This window comes from Bos grunniens, chromosome 12 (assembly GCF_055505025.1).
Source record: "Bos grunniens cultivar Pamir isolate PY7600 chromosome 12, Bosgru_T2T1.0, whole genome shotgun sequence".
In the NCBI taxonomy this organism is placed as follows: Eukaryota; Metazoa; Chordata; class Mammalia; order Artiodactyla; family Bovidae; genus Bos; species Bos grunniens.
The window spans coordinates 89,987,534-90,002,343 of record NC_141176.1 but is presented as its reverse complement, the minus strand read 5'-3'; the positions used below and the strand labels follow the sequence as shown (position 1 = coordinate 90,002,343).

The window sequence follows — 14,810 nt, the reverse complement described above, 5'->3', positions numbered from 1 at the left end:
GGATTTCCCCACATTTCTGTTTGTTAGATTACAATCAGAAATTCTTATGAAACCTAGGAAACTTGCTAAGACGTTCATCTGAAACACAACATAGTTAAGAAAAGCAAAACTGGAGCCCTAGCACCAAATTCTAGAATTAAGTGGCAGCAGTGCTTTTACTCCTGGGTGGGGTGGGGGTGTCTGCAAGGAGTGCCAACTGGGTGTGCAGGCTGATGGGGGTGCTGCCCTTCATGTACTGACGTGCAGTTCGTGAATTTCACTGACTTGAAGATACATGCTCTTTTCTGAGTATGTAAAGAATACGTCAATTAAAATTTAAAAAAAATTAACTACATAAATTAACAATCCATGAAATTGTAGTTAAAGAAGTTGCTGAATAGGGGAGCTTCTCCGGCTTTTCAATGAACCCAAATACTGCCTCTGCCTGGGGTAGCGAGCGAGTCTGAGGGAAGGGGTTTCCGGACCACACCCCTGGGACTTGAGTCTTCTAATCATGCTCATTTTTTGGTTAAGCAGTTCTTTAAAAGGTCAAGTTAAAAAAATTTCATAAGAGGGCCTTTGATCAAAACTTGACAAATGAAGAAATATGGGAAAATCCCTTCCCCGCCCCCCTGCAGAATGATGTCACTTGGTGCTGGGTGCTCAGTCACTCAGTTGTGTCCAATCCTTTTGCGACCCTTTGGACTGTAGCCTGCCAGCTTCCTCTGTCCATGGGATTTTTCAGGCAAGAATATTGGAGTGGGTTGCCATTTCCTTTTCCAGGGGATCGTCCCAGCCCAGGGATTGAACCTTCGTCTCCTGTGCCCCCTACGTTGCAGGTAGATTCTTTACAGCTGAGCCATGGGGGAAGCAAAATGATCCCAAATCATTCCTAAATCATTCTATCTTATTTGATATTGAGCCCCAAATTGATTCATACCTGTTCATGGAATACCTACAGGGTGCAAGGGTCATGATGACTATACAATAGGAGAAATGGGACCAGACCACAGAAGTCTGTACCGTTTAGTTGTACAGATAGTCTACACACAAATGAAAAGAACCTTCCTAGGTGATTTGTGATGAGTATCAGATACTGAAAGAACTAGCCCACAACATACTGGAATTTACTTACAAATTGAATATATACCCAATAAAATTGAGATGCCTGCTGAAATCTGGGTTGGATTTATAGGAAAATAAGAATGGGTAACATTCTGATATATTACTTAACCATATTTAGCTGTGAAACTTTTGAGCATGGTTATAAAATGATGACAAAACTGACGTTGAGAAAGCAGAATATTCTAGGAAAAATCTAGAAGAATATTATAATTCTGTTAATTATAAATCCCCTAAGTGTCCTAAGTGTCCTGGTGTGGCTTAAAAATAAGTGTGAGGTCAAATACTATACATCATTTACTTGAAAACTCTGTATTTTTTTTAACAGTTTAACAAGCAATTTGAAAATGCCAAGGCTCCAAAGTAACAGTAACATTTTTTAATTAATCATGAAAGAATAGTGAAACCTATATAAGGAAAACTGCCTTATTGTGGAATTTAAAATTCTATATTTAATATAGATATTAAAAATTCTTGAATAGATAAATTCAAAATGTGAAAATTCATTTTTCCTCAGTTACAGGCTTTATAAAACTCCAATAAAATGCATCTAAACATACATAGATGACTAATAAGTGAAATGAAAACTAACATTTTAACACTAGAAGGGATAACCTAAGGCTTCTGAGTTTTACTTAAAATAAGTCACAACTAGAATGGAAACAAAAACCAAAGAAAGTTCCATAGATTCAAACTGCATAGAATCTTCTCAATTCCAAAAGAAGGACCTCACCAAACGGAAAACAGAGAAAAATCATGGCGCTTCATACAAACTTCTTGGTATACACATAAACAAATTTTACAGTAGTGCTAAACAAAATGACATTTTTCCTGCGTGAAAGGATGAAACAACATTCAAGTCAATTTTATTGACGAGATTTGCTGATAATAACCGTCATTGAGTTTCTTACCTCTAAATTTTTCCTCTGGGATCTATGAATGCTATACGTGTATGTAGAGAGAGACATAGAGATATATATGTGACTAAGTACTGCATATGTAACTAAGTATACAGTGTATATACTGTACACATATACATAATATATACAAAATATGCAGTATGTACTGTAATATACACAGTATACATACACAAATATAATACATATATATGCTACATTAAACTTTTATAAAAATCTGAGATAAACCATGATATTGATAATAGTGATTACATCTGTGCTATGGAAACTGGGTGGATTCTTATTCGTTGGTTAGAATTTTCTGCTATTCTCCAAATTTTCTAAAAACTGAAAGTTATTTGGAGAAAAATTTTTGTGAGTATATCATTTTTGGATGCCTTAGAAACACAAATATGGAAAAACATTCACATGGGATGAAATTTTAAAATATTAATGTATTAATAGAACATATTTTGGGGAAGTGGGACTTAGGGAGTTATTCATTTCTTACTCAGTTTTTTCCTTCTTAAATCTGCTGTAATGAGTCTATATCCTCTTGGAATGGGAGAGCTAGGGTTTATTTTTAATAATAAATTTACAGGTAGGAGTACTAGCAGACAAGGTTGAAGGAGAATGAGGCATTCTCACCCTACTAGATATTGAAGCTCATTTTATTACAAAATTCCTTAAAATATTTATTGCAGACAAATAGGATAATAAATCAATGAAAAAAGCAGTCTCAAAATAGATTCAACTATATATGAGGAACTCAATATAATATAGTAAGTGTTTCAATGCAAATGAATTAAAAAGAATCATCTAATTAATTTGGTTTAGATATTTAGCAACACTTTGGAAGGAAAAAGTAAAAGAAAGGAGAAGTTAAGGCTAGTATAACATGATTCACCAAAATAAACTCCAGGACTAATGGATTTAATACCAACTACAACACTAAATTACTAGAAAAAAGTCAAAATGGCAGAAAAAATAGCAAACTACTTTAAGAGATTATGGATAAGTGTGTATTTTAACTTTGATATCTTAGAGAAAAATTTTAAAAAGGGTATCACATTAAAATATACAGATGCAAGATCTCTGTACAAGTTCTAAAAAGCAGCAAAATATTGTGAAAACATTTACATCAAAATTTTGATAAACAAGATGCCTAATACAGAGTTTATTCAAAATTATTTTAAAAATAGGACAGATGAGTAAGGGAAGTTATAAATAAAAATTAGTAGAGGATAAAATTAGAAGCTATCAAAATATGCAAAAAAAAGATAATTCTTATTTGTAAGCAAGCCACAAATTAAATTTGAGGCACTACTTTTCAACTACTGAGCTAGCCAAAATATATCTTTAAAGGTAAAACGTGTAAGGATGTGAAGAACTTGTACACTGCATTTCTGTTGCATTCATTTATAATTCATTTGGAAAACAATATTGCAACAGATAGCAAGGGTGATAAAGACATTCACCCTCTTTGGCTCAGACATTCTATCTACGGAATTTATATTGAGTATATGCATCAAACTCCTCAGAAACAAAGAGATTTGCACAAAATTTTGACATGTTCCATTCTACCAAAAAAAATTGGAAATGATGATGATAATTATAAGATAATAAATTAATATATGTGAGAATTACTTAGAAATAAGGAAAAAGCTTATTGTGCAGTAAGTCAACACAAAAATATACCACAGTATATGTGCCGTATTTTTTCAATTACGCAGAAAATATGGATGACAAAATGCAAAATATGAAAATAAGGATATTAGAGTATAGTAAAAATATGAGGGTTTTCCAGTTTTAAAATGTGTAAACCCAGATGTTTCTGACAACCGGCATGGGGATATGATAAGCAGATACAAAATGTTTTGCTGTATAAAACTAAAGAGGAATTTTTTCTATGAATAAGGCATTTAGTGAAAAAATAAGTTTACAGAAGGAGCATCGTGTGTGTGTGTGTGTGTGTGTGTGTGTGTGTGTGTGTCAGAGACAGAGAGGCAGAACACCTAATCTGTCTCTCAAGCACTCTCCTTCGAAGTGCAAATACAGGTAAATAATTACACCTGATCAGTTTGCCTCATAGTCATCACTAAGGTTAAAGGAAACAGGAGACGCGACAACACCTCTCCCCCAGACAAGCATGCCTGGCACATTCTAGGGGCTCAAAAAATGCTCCTGCAATATAAAAGGGAAACAGCACAAAGGGTTTATTAAATTACAATATTAGTAATGCAATGCAAATTCTCTTTTCCATCCTTGACATGAAGGAACTGGAGCTGAAAGTTTGGGGTGTCCCCCCCTCCCAAATCTGAGATGTCTGTGGAGCAGGTAGAAATCACTAAAGAACTATTCCAGGAGATTATAAACCTGCGGAGCTCCTGGAGGAGCATTATAATAAGCAAAAGCATTAAAATCTCTGTGCCCCAGTGTGTAAAATAGGCTTCTTCTTAAAAAGGGAAGAAATCAAATAGAGCACCAACGTGCACCTGCCTGGTCTCCACGTGGTTTCGCAGCAGCTACGCCCCTCGGAGATGCGGTCTGCCCCTCGTATGGACCAAACCTCATTCCAGACTAGCTCCTGGAGCTCCCCGCCCCTCCCCCGCGCCCGAGGACTGCCAGACGGTGCTCCTGACGTGGGCGCGAGCTCTCTCTTTGAGGGGAGAGGTGAGCCCCTCTCCCCTCTTCTGTGCTCCAAGCGCCGCCGCACAGACGGATGCCCCCGAAACGTGCTCCCAGGAGGACAGTACACGCGGTCAGCCCAGGACGCTGGCCAGGGCTTGGCTCCGCCCTGGGGGGCACACAGGCTTGGGATGCCTTTTCCAGCCTCCGGCTTCTGTTCAGCGCCCCTCTCCCAAGCAGGATGCTCTCCTCCTCACCTGGGCCCTGGAGCCCGGACCCCTGGGCGCTTCTGTTCCCCCGCAAACGTACCTGTTTCTTCTGCCTCCTGCAGGGCACGCTTACTCCTGCCGCTCTGGCTGGAATTGCTTTCTCCCGGAGCTGGGGGTGCAAAGATCCGCTGCTAAGAGAAAAGCCCCACCACGTTACTGCCGGGGCGTCGGGGTCTGGGGTGGGGGGGCGGCGGCGGGGGGCGGCGGCTACTGCGGCACACTCACTTTCAGGGCAGGGGTGACGCCGGGAGCCTCCCTCGGGGCCGCGGCTCCGGCCTGGGGGGCGCCCGGCCGCTCCCGCAGCTCCGCCCGCAGGCTGCCCAGCTCCGCTTGCAGGGACGCCACCCAGCAGAAAGCCAGCACCGTGAGGCAGCTGGACGAGGCGGCGAGCAGCAGGGTCACGGCCAGCAGCTTTCCATCTTTGGAGCACCGGCCGGAGGGGCTTTCCTCCTGGGGCAGGACGGAGCCTCCCTCCTTCAGTTTCATTTCTTCTCTGGTCTGAGGGCAAGAAAGGCGGGACTGCTCCCCGGTGGAGTCATCCATTTCCCTCCTTGAACTTTGCAGGTTGGGGCCCCTAGCCTGAGTGACCACAGAGAATGGATCATTTCCTGTTATCTGGGTTTGTTGATGTCCCACATTGACTACACGGCCCAGCCTGGCTGCGCTCGCCCTGAGGCGAGTTCTCCTGAATTTTCTCCTCTCTGCCGCGGCTGCATCTCTTGCCCCAACTGTAGGCTAGGTCTTCCTGGCATTCACCCTTCTATCCGATTGCTCAATCGGTCTTCCTCATTTCACTTTCAGTTTTTGTAAGAATTTTAATGGCATCTCAGAACACTCATGCACGGACCCGGGGGGGTGGGGGTGCCGAAGATCTACTGATGGGGAGGGAACTGGCAGTTCGGACCAGCACACTCTGGGGAGCTTTTAAGATAGGAAGGTGTTTAAGGAGCTGCCCCTCAGGCATTAGGAGAGGACTGGGTCCACTTGGGGCCACGTGGCTTTGTAGGGAAGGGGGAAAGAACAGGAATAAATTCCTGCTAAGTGTGATAAAGATAATTCATGTGAAGGTCAGATAAGCTAAGTGCCTCAGTGGTGAATTGGGCTCCGCTGGAGAGTGATTTACGAACAGTCTTTAAGTAGGAAATAAAATGAAGTGTCCTCAAAGGAGGCACAGAGGTCCGCTGGGAGGCACTCTGCTCCGTTATCGTCTTGGCGCTATTATAAAAAGAATGTTCTTACATTTTGGAGAACTGTTTAGATCAGCTACGCGGAGGGTGGGTGAGAGGTGAGGGGTGGTGGGGGTGGGTAGTCTTTCTACGTGGGTGGGTGCAGTTTCCAAGAGAAATCTGAGGTCTTCCTCCAGGGACTCGGGGGTCCTGGGAGGCTGGGAATCAGTCATTCATGGGGGGGCCAGGCTCCAGGAGCCCTCCCACCTCTGCGGTCCGCACTTCTGGAGCTGCAAGTCCCCAGCACACTGGTTGGGGAAGAAGCGACCTTCTCTGGCTCTGGGTGCCCGGAACCCGAATTAACTGCTCTCTTCCTAGAGCAGCTTATCTGCTCGTCCCCGTTAGGCCCACTCGAGCCAGTCAATCATGTGACCCAACCTGGGTGGATGTGGCTCCACCCAGAGGGGCTTGGACTTCAAGTCTCCACTGTTGGATGTGGTGTGGCCTGTGAGTCAGTGTCCTCTCTGGGTGGGTGATAACTGTCCCTGAGAATCCTAACAAGACTCCCAGGAATGTGGAACAAGCTACCTTTAAGATGCTTCCATTTCCATTCATTCCATTCATTCATTATGTGGAATCCATTCATTTTATGAACAGAATGTTTCACATATTCAATTGTAATATGTTCATTATTGCTGCAATGGATGTCTTTGTGCCTTTTCCTGGGCATAGCTGCAAGGGCTTCGCAGGCACCCACCTGCTAGAGAAAAAGCCTGTCTCACCTTGACCAGGTGTCTCCCGAGTTACCTGCCAGGACTGCCTGCTTCCTCTGTGTCTCACTAAAGTGTCATGTCATCAGCCTTATTCATTTTTATCTATTGGGATTGGTACCCCCCCCTCCTTTGCACCTGCAAGCTCCAAGACTTTAAAAAATGACTTTTAAAAATATTTCTCTGTTTAAAAAAATGAAAAAGTGTTTCAGTGATTCCCTTGGTCCCATCTCGCTGGTGGGAGTCGTCATCTGTCAGTGGGTGTGCAGAATCTTTTGTGGAACACAAGCTTCCTGACAGTTCTTGTTTCCAGTCAATCAAGATAAAACACACCAGGTAACAGTTCAGTTGCTCAGTCGTGTCCGACTCTTTGTGACCCCATGAATTGCAGCACGCCAGGCCTCCCTGTCCATCACCAACTCCCGGAGTTCACCCAGACTCACGTCCATCGAGTCAGTGATGCCATCCAGCCATCTCATCCTCTGTCGTCCCCTTCTCCTCCTGCCCCCAATCCCTCCCAGCATCAGAGTCTTTTCCAGTAAGTCAACTCTTCGCATGAGGTGGCCAAAGTACTGGAGTTTCAGCTTTACCATCATTCCTTCCAAAGAACACCCAGGACTGGTCTCCTTTAGAATGGACTGGTTGGATCTCCTTGCACTCCAAGGGACTCTCAAGAGTCTTCTCCAACACCACAGTTCAAAAGCATCAATTCTTTGGCGCTCAGCTTTCTTCACAGTCCAACTCTCACATCCATACATGACCACAGGAAAAACCATAGCCTTGACTAGATGGACCTTTGTTCAGTTTTTCAAAAGAGGATTAGTTTGGGGATTACTTTCTGACTGAAAGTAATTGGAACTCACCCAGATTATATGGGTGTGTATTCCCAGGTGGTGCTAGTGGTAAAGAACTCGCCTGGGTTGGGAGGATCCCCTGGAGAAGGACATGGACAGTGTTGCCTGGAGAATCCCATGGACAGAGGAGCCTAGCGGGCTACTGTCCATAGGGTCGTAAAGAGTTGGACACGATTGAAGCAACTTACCACACATTCGTAGTACTTAAGCACATAGAAAAACAAAAGAATTCAAGGCAGTGCTGGAAGCCAATTCCTCTCTTTTTCACTCTGGACACCTGCAGTGTCTTTCTGTGGGTGGACATCCTTCCCCTTCTGACAAGCCACTTCTCTCTGTGTTCTGCAGTAAAAGTTCAGAAAAGAAAGGGAATACTTTCCTATAAGAAGTTAGCTTTGCCTTCAGCTGCTCTTCGGAGAGAACCATGAGCAGTCTGCTGGCATTCCCCTGTGGTCTGGACCACCAGTGGGCGCCCCTAGCTAGAGCTCCCCCTCCAAAGGCAGAAGGGGGAGGGCCCTGCCCGGGACATGGGCAGGTGAGGTCCCCGACGCCCATGATATGATTCAGAAAACAGGTAGAAAATGAAGTTGGCGTTCGTGTGCTCTCAAATTTCTTACTAGAGGAGCAAAAGGAAGTTATTACTCCATCAATCTAGGATCTGTTTCCTGCAGAGGAAAGGGTGTGACAGTAATTTAACTGAAAATCTGTTCAACAAATCGTAGTCCTTAGTCATTGACTCGGTCACATTCATGTTTATTTAGGGCTGGAGCTGAGCCAAGACTTCTCTGCCGTGATTCAGTTTCTTTTCACCCACTTCTTTTTCTCAACTGGCGTGTCCAGCATTCTCGTGCAACAGAGCTAAGACACACTGAATAAACAAAGTGAGTCCTCTGTCCCCTGACCCATCTACTCAGCAGAGGGCAGAGAGGAACAGCAGAGAGGATATTTGAACAGAACTAAAGTCAGGAGTTTATCTCACTGATGAATCACAGCATAAAACAGACATCTGCTCTAGGACCACTTGCTTCTTACATTGACAACCTCAAAGATATTCAGAAAGCTTAACTAACTTCTGGCCTAACAATTCTATGAGGAATTAGCTGGTTTGGGAACTCTCTTCTGTACCCATTTCTTTAAGGGAAAAAAGTGTCTTTCATAAAGATCTGGATGATCCAAGAATGGAAACAACAGTCCTTCCAGAAAGGCAGATGTACGGAAAAATAGATCCAGGTAAAACCGGCTTCCTTAAGTACTTAGAATATGGCAAATGGCTGGACACAAATAATTACTACAGTTCAGAAAAAAATCATTTTGCTTTCTGGTGGAAATATATAGATTCAGTCAGTTGCTATTGTCATTACAGTGAAACTTGATTTGGAAGGCCAAGTGCTAATCGCTCTAACTGAACCAGGAAGTAATGGTATGTTTTTAAACATAGACAACTTTAGTTACTTCTTATACAAAAAATGATGCCAGTGATTTCTATTTCTTAATGGCTATATTCAAAAGAGGAGTGTGTGTGTATTTACTGGAGCTTAATTTTTGTAGCGTTAAGTCGCTTCAGTCGTGTCCAACTCTATGACGCTATGGATTGTAGCCCACCAGGCTCCTCTGTCCATGGGATTCTCCAGGCAAGAATACTGGAGTGGATTGCCATGTCCTCCTCTAGGGGATCTTCCCAATCCAGGGATCGAACCTGCATCTCTTACGTCTCCTACATTGGCAGGCGGGTGCTTAACATCTAGCACCAAAAGTAATTTTTGTTACCGTTGGGGAAAAAATCTTCTTTTGTAAGACTTCAGTTTCATTTGTGAATTGTCCTCAATTTGTAATGTAACTGCTTTCAGGTTTAATTCTCTTGAGTATGTGTTTATTTAAGTATGTTTTTTTAAGAAATTTCTGTTTAATACTATTTTCAATTAGCATACAATTTAGTTTCGAAGGAGAGGAGACACTGAGGCCTCCCCGGTCGGATCTTAGAAGCCCAGGCATAATTAGTAAGCATGGCGGGTTCCACACTCCAGATGGAGACTCAGCCAGAGTTTGAGAGAGAGAGAGACATGGGGAGACCAGTCTTTCGAGGAACTGATCCCAATTCTTTATTTTCCATGGTCTACTTTTATACACTGAGATGTTATGCAAAAGTCACGTGGGGTCAGCAGTCCTGACTTTTATCAAAGTCAGGTGCTTCATACAAATGTATACAGAGGTCTTAAGGGTGTTACATCATCTTCTGGCCAGGGGGCCTGCTGACAATTTATGACCCTCTCCTTGTGACAGCAGTCAGTCAACCAGGACATTTATTTCTCCAGGGGTGATTATTCTTAAAACAGACGCCACCCAAATAAAGTTACATTCCTATAGGGTGAGGGTGTAGTGGGTTTTAGTTAAGGAAAGAATTTACTTAGCCTAAGGTCTAACGTGATTAATATCAAAGGTTAATACTTATTTCTTCTATATATTCATTAATGTGCGTAAGGGCAGGGGATGTGGAGACTTAGCAATAAACATTGGCTCAACAAATGAAAAACCCTTCACCAATACAATTCTAATCAGCCCACTATACTTATACTAATGGTTTTCTAACTTTTCTAAGGAACCTGTTTTTAGAAGGTTTAAAGCATCTCGTGCCTCTCACGGTTGGGAGGCTGTGAGCAATCACATGTGGCCGGACAAGCCTGTCAGGCAGGCTAGAGAACCTTCAGAGGAGTTTGTAGGTTGAAACACTCCTATCAAGCCCAGGAATTATTATTAACTGGACCTCTAAGTTAACTCCTTCTCTGAAAGAGGTGGTGGGGGACAGCCCCCCGTAAAGTCAGAGGAGTAGGTGAGAGTACAAAGTAGTAAAGTAGGCAGGCTCTGGTTATGGGGGTAGATGCTCGAGGAGTTCCAGGGGGACCCCTGAGGCTCGATCCCGCCTTTGCGTATGTCGAGCCTCCTTCCTCATGACCTTTGCCATGGGCGGAGTGCCTCATGCCGGCCCCCAACATAGTTTGTTATCCTTTACTTCTATAATACTTCCAAGGATAATATTTTCATTTGTATTACAATGAATACGTATCAGTCCATGTGATCATCTATTTCATATATATAGACTGATTTTTCTATTTTACACACATGACACAGAGAATACACATCGACACACACGTGTGCTGAGTCACTTCAGTTGTGTACGACTCTTTTTGACCCCATGGACTGTAGCCCCCCAGCCTCCTCTGTCCATGGGGTTCTCCAGGCAAGAATTCTGGAGTGGATTGCCATGTCCTCTTCCAGGGGATCTTCCGGACCCAGGGATCCAACCCATGCCTCTTAGGTCTCCTGCATCAGCAGGTGGGTTCTTTACCACTGAGCCTCATACTGGGAAGCCCTACGCTGACACGCAGGCACACTCAAACAATACCTGGTCAGATTTGATCACCTCAAAAATGTTGAGAGAAATAAAGAATTATACCCATGTAGGAAACATTACCTATGAAATTCTGTCTGTCTTTAAAGATGAATAAAGCAGAGTTTGCAACCGTTTTTAAAGATTTACTTGAAATTTTGCTTATTAAATGTGAGAAATAGAATGATGGGTGTTAGGTGTACAGCCTCAGAAGTCAGACACATCTGGATGCTGGGTTTTGTTTTACCATCTTAACAAACACTTTTCTGGCCCAAATCTAAAAACTGATCTTGTCCAGACAGCCATCTTGGTAGGATAATAACTGCACACTCTAATCCTCATCATTGCAACACAATCCTGGTGATTCCATCCACACCAGCATTGATTGCTGAGACTGCACTGATAGGAGAGGTCCTAACAATCAGCCTGGGGGCAGGGGGGCTCCTGAGAAAGGGTCTGTCATCTTTAGAGAGAAGCCAAAGAAAAAGACAGCCTTCCCGCACTGTCACAGGTCTCCATATGACAACGGAGAGCCAGGCTGGCCATTCACAACTGCTGTGCTGCCCAGGTGACAGGTGAAGGCTAGGAAGAAAGCCTGGCCTCTGACTTGCTGCCATGCTGTGGAATCAACCAGGTCTACCTGTTCCCTACTGGGGACTTCTTACACCAAGTAATTGCTGCTGTTGTTTAGTTGCTAAGTTGTGTCCGACTCTTGTGACCCAGTGGATTGTAGCCCATCAGGCTCCTCTTGGAGAGGGCAATGGCACCCCACTCTAGTGTTCTTGCCTTGAGAATCCCAGGGATGGGGGAGCCTGGTGGGCTGCCATCTATGGGGTCGCACAGAGTTGGACACGACTGAAATGACTTAGCAGCAGCAGGCTCCTCTGTCCATGGAGTTTTCCAGGCAAGAATACTGCAGGCAGATTCTTTACCACTGAGCCATCAGGGAAGCCCATATTAAGTTATACTTTTTCCTTATTCTTTAAGCCAATTTGGGACAAGAGTAGATGTTAATGCATCCCAAAGCATCCTAACTAATTCTGCTGGCTTGAGGCTATTCATATACCTAGGACCAAAGAACTTTTTACATAACAGTTTCAAATGTTCTTTTGAAAAGTTTCCAAAAGTCTACATTGAAAAAACTACAATGTCAAGAGGAAAGGTCAATATATATCAATAGAAAAACTAGGTCATTCATTAAGAAGAGTCTTATTTCCATTTCTAGTACAAAGTTACTTTTTCACAACTTCAGTTATTTAGCAGAGTCAGCTGGTAAAAAATCTGCCGGCAATGCAGTGGGCCCTGGTTCAATTCCTGGGCCAGGAGGATCCGCTGGAGAAGAGATAGGCTACCCACGCCAGTATTCTTTGCCTTGCCTTGTGGCTCAGCTGGTAAAGAATTCACCCGCAATGTGGGAGACCTGGGTTGGGAAGATTCCTAGAGAAGGGACAGGCCACCCACTCCAGTATTCTGGCCTGGAGAATTCCTTGAACTATTATAGGCCATGGGGTCGCAAAGAGTCGGACATGACTGAGCAACTTTCAGTCTCAGGGAACTTCACATCTTTAAAGGTGCTGCTATGTGCAGACATACCGAATGTACCTGTGTTCTCTATGTGGTCTGGGAATAAATTCAGCCGCCTCTTTCAGAAATGAATATAGAAAATCAGAATTGTGGGTCACCATGTAAGGAGGGGGACTTCCCTGGTGACTCAGATGGTAAAGAATATGCCTGCAGTGTGGGAGACCAGGGTTTGATTCCTAAGTTGGGAAGATCCCCTGGAGGAGGGCATGGCAACCCACCCCAGTATTCTTGCCTAGAAAAATCCCCATGGACAGAGGAGCCTGGTGGGTTACAGTCCATGGGGTCGCAAGAGTCTGACACGACTGAGCGACTAAGCACAGCACAGCATGTAAGGAGGGAATCACTTCAAATGAAAGAAAAAAAATCAAGGGAAGCCCAGGGCATTGAGAAGAATGCAGCCTGAATTCATCTTTCTTATCATTCCTACAGGCTCTGACTTATCCCTCTTTCTTGAGACAAACTAGAGGAGGCTAGAGGCTGCTGGATGTTAGTGAGACCCTGGGCTCTAACAGGTCTCAGATAGAGAAAAAAGATGTGACCTTCTTCTCCCAAAGCCAGCTTTGGCAGTACTGAATCTGGGACTGAGGTCTCAGTAGGTCTTGGAATAAATGGCAGAGCGGAAACCTTTGGGCCCAGGCATTGGGGGCACAAACCCCCCATGAGTATGCCAGGCATCCCCAACCTGGAGAGGGCCCAGAAGAACCAGGTAGAGTGGAGCTAGTCCTCCTGTTCCTGGGGCTGGGAGGAGGTAAGTAGGGAGAGGAAGCGAGTGTCTCCCTGAATGCCAATCCCTCATGGGTAGACTGCAAGCTTCCCTGTGGGCACCAGGCCAGTTTATCCAGATGGAGAGGACTTGGTTTCCCACCAGCTGAACCAGTAGAGGAAAGGGCCGAGATGCTTAGGAGAGGTGAGAAGGTGTGACAGAAAGATCCTCCTGCACACACAGAAAACAGAGGCGACGGGGACAACCGGAGTTTTAAAAGTTAATGGAAAATACAACTGTAGGAGATTATCTTATTAACTATAAAAGATTCCCATAATTTCCCAGTGAAACAGCTGGGTAGATGAATTACAAAGGAAAGGATGGTCACTTATGAGCTCTGAATTACTGGCCAGCTGGCTTATGCTATGCTATGCTATGCTAAGTCACTTCAGTCATGTCTGACTCTGTGCGACCCCATAGATGGAAGCCCACCAGGCTCCTCTGTCCCTGGGATTCTCCAGGCAAGAACACTGGAGTGGGTTGCCATTTCCTTCTCCAATGCATGAAAGTAAAAAGTGAAAGTGAAGTCGCTCAGTTGTGTCCAACTCTTAGCGACCCCATGGACTGCAGCCTACCAGGCTCCTCCATCCATGGGATTTTCCAGGCAAGAGTACTGGAGTGGGGTGCCATTGCCTTCTCCGGCCAGCTGGCTTAAGTGTAAGTAAAACCTCAAAACACAAAGGAGATGGTACAGGTTGGGGGGGGGAGGTGGATAGATTAAAAGACAACAATTTCAAAGCTTGTAGAAAGAAAACACCTTTCTTTATCTATGAAGGACCTCAAAGCACATTTTGAAAGTGCTCGCCAAGTAGAAACTCAGAAAAATAGACCCAAGCGAGACCTGATGAAATTCTTGAATGTAGCAAAATGTGTAGGCTATCAAAATTTGTGAGCTGCTTCTAAATCTATTTTTATGAGGAAAATGACAGCTTCAATTGCAAATCTTAGAAAAGAAGAATGGTAAACCGTTCACACAGTCTGAAAAAATTAAAGAAGTAAAAGCAAATAAGCTTAAAGATAAAGAAATGCAAAAAGTAGAAAAGAAATTAATAAAATAGCAAGCAACCACACAATAGAGAGGATAAAGAAAAGTGGTTATTTGAAAAAGCAAATAGAACTAATAATTTGAGGGGAGACAAATTGAAGGGAAAAAGAAAGTAGAAAGCTGCATTAACAAATGAAAAAGGGAATGTTTCTGGAGCTATTACAGATGCTAAAAAGATAACAAAAGAACAAATTTTGCAGTAATAATCAGGGGAAATAGGAGTTGACGTACATTTATATTGTGTGCAAGGAAAACGAATTAAGAAAGAAGGGAAGGAGATCTCCAAATGAGGGGCAGTCCCCATTTAGTTCTTCATTCGTGTTCTCAGTGCTGGAAGGAAACAAAAATTGAA

At 43.6% G+C, this 14,810-nt stretch overlaps 1 protein-coding gene across 6 annotated transcripts in view; it reads right to left on the bottom strand.

The window, feature by feature from the left end:
* TNFSF13B (TNF superfamily member 13b) overlaps positions 1–5,676 on the bottom strand; it is a 31,242-nt gene extending 25,566 nt beyond the window's left edge. For 3 of the 6 annotated variants that reach the window (XM_086328661.1, XM_086328663.1, XM_086328665.1), the window contains exons 1-2: positions 5,120–5,676; positions 4,935–5,025 (exon numbers count right to left, since the gene is read on the bottom strand). In XM_086328661.1, coding sequence (XP_086184787.1) covers positions 4,935–5,025; positions 5,120–5,437 — 409 coding nt within the window. In that variant the 5' untranslated portion in view covers positions 5,438–5,676. The remainder of the gene's footprint in view (positions 1–4,934; positions 5,026–5,119) is intronic. The other 3 variants (XM_086328662.1, XM_086328664.1, XM_086328666.1) reach the window with 1 other exon arrangement.
* Between the last annotated feature and the right edge of the window lie 9,134 nt (positions 5,677–14,810).